General features: G+C 33.6%; 1 protein-coding gene across 1 annotated transcript; it reads left to right on the top strand.

Annotated features, from left to right (window-relative positions):
• Positions 1 to 3,813: 3,813 nt before the first annotated feature.
• On the top strand, positions 3,814 to 8,112 carry LOC149538701 (uncharacterized). Its single transcript, XM_089800038.1, has 8 exons — positions 3,814 to 4,124; positions 4,307 to 4,422; positions 5,118 to 5,236; positions 5,325 to 5,487; positions 5,680 to 5,888; positions 6,028 to 6,161; positions 6,237 to 6,562; positions 6,814 to 8,112. The coding sequence occupies exons 1-8, from the start codon at positions 3,954 to 3,956 to the stop codon at positions 7,826 to 7,828; spliced, it is 2,253 nt and encodes a 750-aa protein (XP_089656164.1). The 5' UTR covers positions 3,814 to 3,953; the 3' UTR covers positions 7,829 to 8,112.
• Positions 8,113 to 10,063: the final 1,951 nt, after the last annotated feature.

Raw genomic sequence — 10,063 nt, 5'->3', positions numbered from 1 at the left:
TTGGCTTTCATGGTAGACTAGAGGGTTTCAATGTATGTTTATTGAGTTTGTGATTTGCTCATAGTATTTAGACATTAGCCTGTTTTCTAGTCTTACAACACCCATCTCTCATATGTTGTATCATGTATCAGTGTATCAATTGTGATCATTTGGAGATTACATTGTATTTTATATTTGGTCATTATTAATACTGTGCAACTTGTTTTATGGATGTTAATTCATTGTATATATTTTGCAGTATTGATTGTAGCTATGTATTTACTTATGTGATGATGTAATTGATGTTCATCTATGGATGTGAAACTTTTTGTTTGTGATTTATCTTTAGATACTAATTAAGTAATTCTACCTTATGGAATCCTTGAGATTTGTAATCTATGCTTGGAGGTACTTATATGTGCATGTGTTATCTAAAGTTACATTGCTTTCACATTGTTTTACATTATCTTAAGTAATGCAAGAGGATCCTTAAGTAGTTGGAAATCTTACATCGCCAAAAATAACGTGTGTTATTTTTTTCTTATTGCCCAATTTGAAAGATCATATGTGTGGTTCATCAATCATTCCTTTCATCTTACATGATTCTTCCATCTTAGGAAGGACCTATTGTGGATCACTATTCTATGATCTACATCTTATAGTTTTGTATACTTCATGTTCTAATTCATTTTTCCTCAAGTCATGTGTTCTTCATTGACACCTTGTGTGATGTGCATAATTTTGATTGTTAAATAATCGTTCTTGCACACAATGGTTTTTACATCCTTATATGCTTAGTTGTTTGATTGATCATCTTATCTTTGGGTTCAAACCTCTCTTTTTTTATGTAACACATTTGCTAACCATTAGAAATTGTGATTATTCTGATCCAACCTATGTGTCACAATGGCTATATATATGTTCATGATGTATCTCAAGATAGAAAATAGAGAGAAGATCATCAAGAGGAGGTTATCTATGGAGCGTAATTGATAGTAGAATTGGTATGAGGTTCTTGTATTGTCCATAATAAGGAAGGTCTTAATTATAACCTGACATATTAGATGTAATAAGATATATTTTGATAATAATAATTAGTTTTATCTTTTCATTTCTACCATGTGACTCATTGCTGCAAGGATTGGACATATCTTTTAGGGATCCTTTGGCCTTGAGAAGCATTAAAGAGAGAGCCACCCCCTAATAAAGCTAAAACCATGGAGCCCAAAAAATTAATTCAACATCCAACAAATTCATTCAAATATTGAAACTATTGATGAAGCTAATACTCCTTGTCGCTTGATTAGACTTGCCACTAAGTCTATTGAAAAAGAGAAAGCCTAAAGTAATTCTCTTCTTCTACTAACATGGATGGTACAAAGAGTTAGGAAGAAAGAATGGGTAACCCTAAAAAAAGAGGCTTCCTTGGCTAACAGTTCTACCCATATCTTTGAGAGTCCAATGACTGCTATAAATCCTTCTCTTGAACCCCTAGTCAAAGTCAATTATCCCTCTCCTACCTTTGGCTTGGAAAAGAACATTGTAGATGAGGAACGTAGTATCAAGGGTAAGATTGATAGAAAATTGGATGCAATTGAGAAGAACTTGGTGGGTTTAAATGGGAAGATCTAGGAACTTGTCTATAATGTCATTGCAATGGATAAGAGGATTGACGATGTTGCCTTCTTTGCACTAAATGTCATACATAGCTTTTCCATCACCCTTTGTTTTCCACAAAGAAGTTTCAGAAGGGAAAACTTTGTGAGGAGGACAGCTACAATGGCTTGTTTTAGTTCCTTCTAAAGATTGGGTGAAGATGGTGCTATCAAAGCCCACTCATAGAAAGAAAAATTGATGTTGGTTTATTTTTTTGTCTTTTCTAGTGCTCAACGACGTGTATAGCCTTGGAAGTTTTTATTCTACTATTACTTTTATGTGGATTATTTTAAACTCTATCCACTACAACCTAGTGTGACATGTTGTGGCTATTGCTAAGACTTTTAACAATTTTGATAGTTTAGCTTGGTCTAGTATTAGTATGATTGAACCTTGTGTTGTTCTTGATAGAGGAAAAATCAAGATAATTATTATATATTAAAGGAAAACTTCTCTTATTTTTTCACTTCTTCTAATGTAAAAAATATTTTGAAAATATATACAAATCATAAATAAAATATTTAATCTATAAAAAAAAAATATTAAATTAAATAACAATAACAATATTAAAAACTTATGAAATATCTAAAACCTATTAAAAGATTCATGAACATCTTTATTTATTTATATATATGCATATAATTAATAAGTTTTAAATTTCAACTAAAATTATTTAAATAATCTTTGTTAAAATATTCTAGATTCATTAAGTTTATAAATTCATATTAGAAATATATTTATATTAAAAATTATTTTTAAAGTTAGAAACACTTGCAAAATATTTTAAATCAACTCATGTTTATATTAAATATTTTAAAATAATATTTTATTAATATTAAAGTTAAAATATTATATTATATTTATTTTTAAAAATAATTATTTTTTATAATTTGTTTATAATTTAGATGATCATTATAGATTTGAATGTGCTTAAAAAAAATACATATCAAAATTAAGAGTTGTATAAATTGTGGAAACTATTAGCATTGATAGAATATAGCATGTGAATTTATATCATTACAATAGTCTAAAAAAATACGCAATCAAATTTAAAAGTATAAAATAGAGAAAGGTATAAATTATGGAAATTTATTAGCATTGATAGAGTGTGGCATGTTAATTTATATCATTACAATGGTTTTAAAAACTACACAATCAAATTTTAAGTACAAAATAAAGAATTTATAAATTGTGGAAAATTATTAGCATTGATAGAATATAGAATGTCAACCTATACCATTACAACAATCCAAAAAATGCACAATCAAATTTATAAGTACAAAATAGAGAGCCATTGAATAAATTGGGAAAAATTATTAGCATTTATAAAACATAACATGTCAGTCAATAGCATTCCAACGGTCTAAAAAAATACACAATCAAATCTATAGGTACAAAATAGTAGTTGTCAATCTATACCACTACAACAGTCTAAAATTATACACAATCAAATTTGAAGTACAAAATAGAGTTAATAAATTGTAGAAAATTATTAACATTGATAGAATATAGAATGTCAAGCTATACCATTATAACTGTTTAAAATATGCACAAACAAATTTAAAAGTACAAAATAAAGAGCTGTATAAATTGTGGAAAATTGTAAGGCATTAATAGAATATAGCATGTCATTATACCATTACAACGATCATGATCATCTTGATTATCATCTAATTAAAGATATTAATCGATAAGACCATTAACTTCCTAAAATTCCTCAACTAATTTTTTAAAATTTAAATTATTAATTTAATTTATCTTTTGTCAAACTAATAGAGAGGACCCAAGCCAACTCATCTACGATGTCCACTTTCAAAAGTTCAATTATCATTCTAAAATCCATAAACTTTTTTTTTTTTTAATTAAAAATGAAAATTCTACAACATCTTCAAAATATTAGGTACTCCCTCCCAAGAGACGGGAGCTAAAATCTTATATAAATGATTTTATTTTTCTTTCGTTTTGGTAGGTGTGGGGCCGTGTTTTTCTCTGCAGCGTTATCCACAAATGGAACTGTTGAACAATTTAAACGAACTTCATTACCGTGCCCTGATGTAGCCGTTGGAGCCCGCTCCCACATTTTAACTTTTACAATATATCAATAGCTTTCATTACTTGGTTTGATTTGCAAAGTAGATGCTTTAAAGTATTTTCACCGTACAATCTCTATTCTCTTACTTACCATTCCAAAATGGATACGTTGCCTTTCCTTCTGCAATCAATCAATAAGATTGTATTTGTTTCTTCATTCAACCGATAAAAGCTTCACTTTGTTACAGGAAAAGGGAGGAAAAACAGATAAAGAGGAAGTGGGTACCATGCAGAATATAGTGGGGTTGAAGGATGAAATGGAAATGGAAATGGAGGTGGATGATCAACTGGGCTATCCCAGAGCCTATGCTAAGCTTTGCAGCAACATTGACTTTCAGATGCCTTATAGCAAAGGCCCTCCCTACACTTGCCTTCCATACACTTTGAACCCACATAGTGTAAGTCAATCCTTTTCTTTTTGTGCTCTGTAGATAAATTTCTAGCAATGCTGATAATGATTTTGAAAGAAAATACTATTTGGATTGTCAGAAGCTATTGTCATTGCCAAAATTGAATGTGTCCCCATGTTAGAGATCTTGAATGAGATGTTGAAATATTTTTCTTTAACTTCTGTCTGTAGATGGAGAAAGTGAAGGAGCTCAACCAGCTGTTTCCAGTCATCTCGCCAGTTGATACAGATCCTCCAAATACTGAAAATTTTATTGATGTCATTTGGAAGCAACTTGACCATCTTGGGTAATGCTCCCCTGCCTCGCCATTCCAGTTACTCAAAGCTATCAGATTTCTACAATCTATGTAAATATTCTATCTGTTTTTCTGGGTTTGATTGAGTAATTTTATTTAGCATCAACATTTTGGATCACACTACATGATCCATCCATCATCTTCTCCTTGACTCCCTCACATCCTGATGATGGATCATGTAGTGTGATCTGAAACGTTGATGCTAAAAAGACTTACACAATCGAACCCAGAAAAAAGATAGAATACCAGTTACTATTAGGGGTTCTGCTATTTGTCAATAAAGTGGATATAATGAACAGTAGGGAGTCTTGTTAGAGCCCTATTTGGGAGGAAAAGCACTCTTGCCCCAGCCCCTTGTGCAGAGCTGATACTATTTTGGCTTTAATTTGATTCCTCCTGCAATTAAGTGTACTCTCAGAATCTCAGTTCACCTGAATTGCCTGGCTTCTGTCCTTTCTTATGGCTAGCTTGTTTTCTTCATTCGCTTTGGCTGAGAAACAAAGAGAAAGAAACGGCTGAGACTTCTCATGCTTACTCATGCTTAACTCATCCATTTCTTGTTATATTCAAGCATTTTATGTGAGCCATCCGGATAAAAAGTTGAAGACTTAGGTGGAAATCGTGTTATGTTTTCATTATTGAATACGTACAACATACAAGCTGATCTAGTTATGCTTCTCGTGCAGGAATGCTGGATTTGATCCTGCTAAATTCAGGATAGATCCATATGGGAATGTGCTGTACTTTCATGCTGACCCTGCTTCCCCACTTGCATGGGAAGTAGACCACTGGTTTCCTCGTTCAAGTAAGTAAACAAGTTTCAAGTGCATTTTGAATCATTTCATGTAATGCACATTTCATGTTAATTAGAATGGCATGTTTGATGGCGGCAGGAGGGGGTAAAACAGTTCCAAGCAATCTGAGGCCTATACAGTGGCAGGTGAAGCAGGCCAAGCAGAACAAGTTAGAGTTCCTTGTACCTTGGTGGGATCTGCAGCTCGGAGTTTCTGTGAACCAGTTCCTTTCCATATTTGCATCCAAAAATGCAGAGTTCAGGTAAGAAATGCCCTTCACTAATTTCAACTAGTATCATAATACTAGGCTCATGTAATTTGGAGGCGAAGGGACAAAATTCTGCTCTTATTAGTTGTTAAAAGAATTTCTTGAGAAACAGGATTTAGATAGCTCTCCAGTTGGCCTCTCAAAATCCTAGTCCTCAAATTGGTTTACGCGTCTCACTCATGACAGGCAGAGAGCATTTTCCTCCATGTTTTATTCTGGTAAGAGTGAACAGCTACACGAAGTTATGGTTGTAGAATCTCACGCATGGCCTCAGCATTTCCTCCGTAAAAAGAGGCAATGGGGGCTAGCTCCGGCTGCCATAGTCCGAGTGCAAAAGGATAAGGATGTGGATGGCATACTTGGGACCTTGAATATGAAGGAATCTATCCTGAATGGTGAGTTTCCTCTTTAGATCACTGTTTTCCTCTTTTTTAATTTCACCCCTCCATGTTGTTTAATATTTTCATTTATGGTGGTACATTTCATAATAGATGGTAGTTTGACGCTGATTAGATGCCCCTGCATGATTGAAAGGTACACCTGGTAGCCGAAGGTGGAAAGTAGAACAAGATGAAAATTATTGCATAGGAATCCCGAAATTAAGACCTAGCTATTCTAAAGGAAATGGAGAATTTGAGCCTGGTTTCAAAGTGCAAAAGAAGGATCAGGTTAGCTTTGGACCGTTAACACTTTCCTCTTTAGATCACTGTTTCCCTCTTTTTAATTTCACCCCTCCCTTGCAGTATTGCTTGAATGGAGGAGTTTGGGAGATGAAGGAGAACATGGGCGATTATAACAATTCAAAGACAGCATTTTTTAGAGCTAAGCAGAAGGAACTAGATTTAAAACTGAAAGGAGAAGAAGTTAGAAAATGGCAGGAGATTTCTCAGCTGGATCAAGAGCTTAAGGATATGCAGCGGATAAATGAGGCAGAAAGATTGGTTTTGGAGGATTTGGAATTTGTTCTGATAAAGCAGAGAAGACGAACAGAAAAGCAGAGACGACTGGCTGAAACCCAAGCATCATATAAGCAATGCTTGGAAAAGATGATAAGGGACACCATGCATCAGTAAGAACATTCATTCCTTCATCTACTTTTTATTTGAAGTTCTCTCTCTATATTTAGGAATTTTGAGGGTAATAATAGGGGCTTTAGCTGGTTTTGGTGGGGTGGAGGGTTTAGTATAATTTTTCTTTGCGGTGAAGAAGATTCTGGGCTTAAATTCTTTTTCTTTGCATATATTCAATATATCTGGTTCCCAAAGCATAGATAAGGAATTGCCTAGTTTAAATGAATTGACTTTGAATGGAAAATGCCAGGAATGTTGTGTATAAAGAGCAGGCGAGGTTAAGTCAGGCCGCTTGTCATGCCCTCATGGCTCGTTTGGAGTCCCTGAAGGCCGATTCGGACTTGTCTGAAAGAGAGTTGTTGAAGAAGTTCAAGCAAAGAGAGGACATAAAGGAATTGTTGAGGCCATATACAGAGCAAGTGAGAAAAAGGGTAAGAGAGGATGATACAGCAAGCTGCTCCAAGATTCCTGTGAAGAAAGAGGTTCGCAAAATGCGCTCTTCCTGCCCCTCTGCCATACCAAGTGATGGAGACAAGGGTAAAGAAGAATCAATTCCTCTGCTCAAACATGCTGGAAGGGGCTTGGAAGAAACAAGTTTTATTTTCAAGAACATGGAAAAGAATTCAAAAAGAATTCAAAAGGAGCTAAGAGAATTCCTAGAAGAAGACCTGCAAGCGTCAAGAATTGAAGCGCAGAGGCAACAGCAACAAGAGAAGAAAGACAGCATCACCATGACTGATGGACACGAATCAATTGGAGACAACGACAAGGGAGAGGAGTTAGATGAGGCACTGGAACACGTTTTATCGATGCAAAAGCAAGTGGTGGTCGCCAGAGCAGGTGCCGCTGATGATGAAGAAGATGAAAGAATCAGGCGAATTGGTAAAGCCAACTTAGACAAATGGCTGCAGATGTTACTACAAAATACAGAGTCCGGAGCACTCACAGACGCAGGGCAAGGAAAACCCCAAATTGAGATCGAGGGTTTCGACGCCTCCCAAACTCCCCATCGCTCCACAGTCATCCGTGCAAATACGGAACAAATTAGATCACCGTCATCTGTAGCAATTAAAGCCAATGCTGGTCTCAGAAAAAGTTCTGATTCACAACTCCTTGCTGATGGGCTCAAATCAAAAGTTGAGATGCAGAGAAATCCAAAACAGTTATTGCAGTCGAAAGGAAAGGAAGAGAGTAGATTGAAGAGAAATGGCAGTGCACGCCGCCTATCTTCTCCATCCTTCTGGGGCGCCAGGAAGGCCAAATAATGAAAGGATTGGATTGTTTTCCGAAGGTTTTCTTAAAAATCTGATGAATTCGACCGCATTATTTAGAAAATCTAAGGATTTTCTGAAAGTTTTCTGGAAGTTGCAGGGTCGTGAGGAGTTGAATGTGTGTTCTTTTAGTGCGTGTATGGGTATTGTTGGGTTTGATTTTTTAATTTTTTATAAAGTAAACTAATGGTTTATTTTGTATAACAGAATTTTTATTTTTATGTTTTTAATGTAAATATATTTTTTAATTATAAATATGAAATATTGATTATTTAGAATTTTAAGGTCATATAGAATTTCATTTTTTTTATTTCATGTGAATTGAAAAATAAATTATTTTTAGATTTATTGCATAGTCTTTTTAAAATTTTTTTAAAGATTCTATATCAAGTTAAAATTTATTGTACTTCACGTGATTTAACTATCATTTGAATTTTTATGACCATTTCATTTGTATGTTCGAAGGCTATGTGTGTATTTATGTATTATAAATTAAGATGTAAGAGTTCACTTGCTATCAAAGTAAATATATTTTACAAGGAGAAATGGTTAATGATAATATTAATTGTTTAATCTAATAAACATGGAGGACGATACTAACATTTGTGAAGTTAAATCTCTAGTATTAAATCATGTGAAGTATTATCATGTTTTGCATGTTTAAAATTTCCAAACCTAAGATAGTCTAAATGGGGTTTTCCTTGGTCAAAATTCTTCTTCGACATTTTTGGGGTTTTGATCATTGTGGGAAGTCACAAAAATCTCAAAAAGCCTAAAATGTTGGGGGTTACATAATGTTTAGTTTCTAAATAAACTTTTAGAGTATTTTCAACTTTATTTCACTAAAGTATCATTTCCAAGTCAACCCTAATCTCCAAATCTCCAAGTAATTACTTTAAGTTTGTTTTTGCACCAAAATTTTAGAGTTTCTCTTACTTGTTTATAATTTTCACAATCCCCCCAATCTTCAAAATCCTAACCCCTTGCATTATTTCCTTGTGTCAAAATCTTCAAGTTGTCATTACCTTAATGCCCAATATGCATCTTTCCAAACCTTGCAACCTTGAAGCTTTGTAGTCTTTGCCTTGGATTTATTTATGTGATGGACTTTCAATCTTCCAATACGTGCATACCATTTCTTTGGAACTCTCAAATTTTGATTCATTTGATCTTTTCCGTTGAATTCATTTGTGTGTTGTAGTTTTAAACTTTAAATTAATGGAGTACTATTCCCTTCATTCCATTAAACATTGACCCCCCAACTCTTTTGAGATAGTTTATCGTGATTGCAAGTTCAACCTTACTCTTAATTAGGAAGTAAGATTGAGTCTCAACTCTTGATCTAACTCACTAAGTTACATTCAAAGTCAAGAATTTGGCAATTAATTGCAGTTATTTCTTAGCATCTCTAATCCACAAACACTAAAATCCAAATCTTTTGCTATTAATGCTTAAGTTTAATGCTACAAAAATCATTTAATCCTTATATAAGGAGAAATAATTGAATGATAATCACAATTGTTTAATCTAACAAATATCGAAAATGTTACTAACATATGTGAAATTAAATCCCTAGTATTAAATCATGTGAAGTGTTAATCATATTTTGCATTTCTAAAAATCCCAAATCTAAGATAGTCTAAATGGAGTTCTCCTTGTTCAAAATTATCCTTTGTCTTTTTTGGGATATTGATCAATAGGAAGTCACAAAAATCTCAAAAAGCTTGAAATGTTAGGGGATATATAATGTCTAGTTTCTGAAGTTTGCACAACTCGTCAAACTTTTAGAATTTTTTCAAGTTTATTTCCCTAAAGTATCATTTCCGAGTCAACCCTAATCTCTAGATCCACAAGCAATTACCTTAAGTTTGTTTTTACACCAAAAGTTTAGAGTTTCTCTTGCATGTATATAATTTTTTAAATCCCCCAATCTTTGAGATCCTAACCCCTTGCATTATTTACTTGTGTCAAAATCTGACTCGTCATTACCTTAATACCAAACATGTCTCTTTCCAATCCTTGCAACGTTGAAGCTTTTCACTTTGCCTTGGATTCATTTATGTGTTGAGGTTTCAATATTGTACATACATGCATACCATTTCTTTGGAACTCACAAATTTTGAATCCTTGATCCTTTCCCTTGAATTCATTTATGCGTTGAAGTTTTAAACTTTATAATTATTGGAGTACTATTCCCTTCATTCCCCTAAACTTTGACTCCCCAACTCT

This window comes from Cupressus sempervirens, chromosome 9 (assembly GCF_028749045.1).
Source record: "Cupressus sempervirens isolate cs-2001-9-10 chromosome 9, ASM2874904v1, whole genome shotgun sequence".
NCBI classification, from domain to species: Eukaryota; Viridiplantae; Streptophyta; class Pinopsida; order Cupressales; family Cupressaceae; genus Cupressus; species Cupressus sempervirens.
Note: the sequence above shows the minus strand (reverse complement) of the source record. Positions and strands in the feature narration are given on the sequence as shown.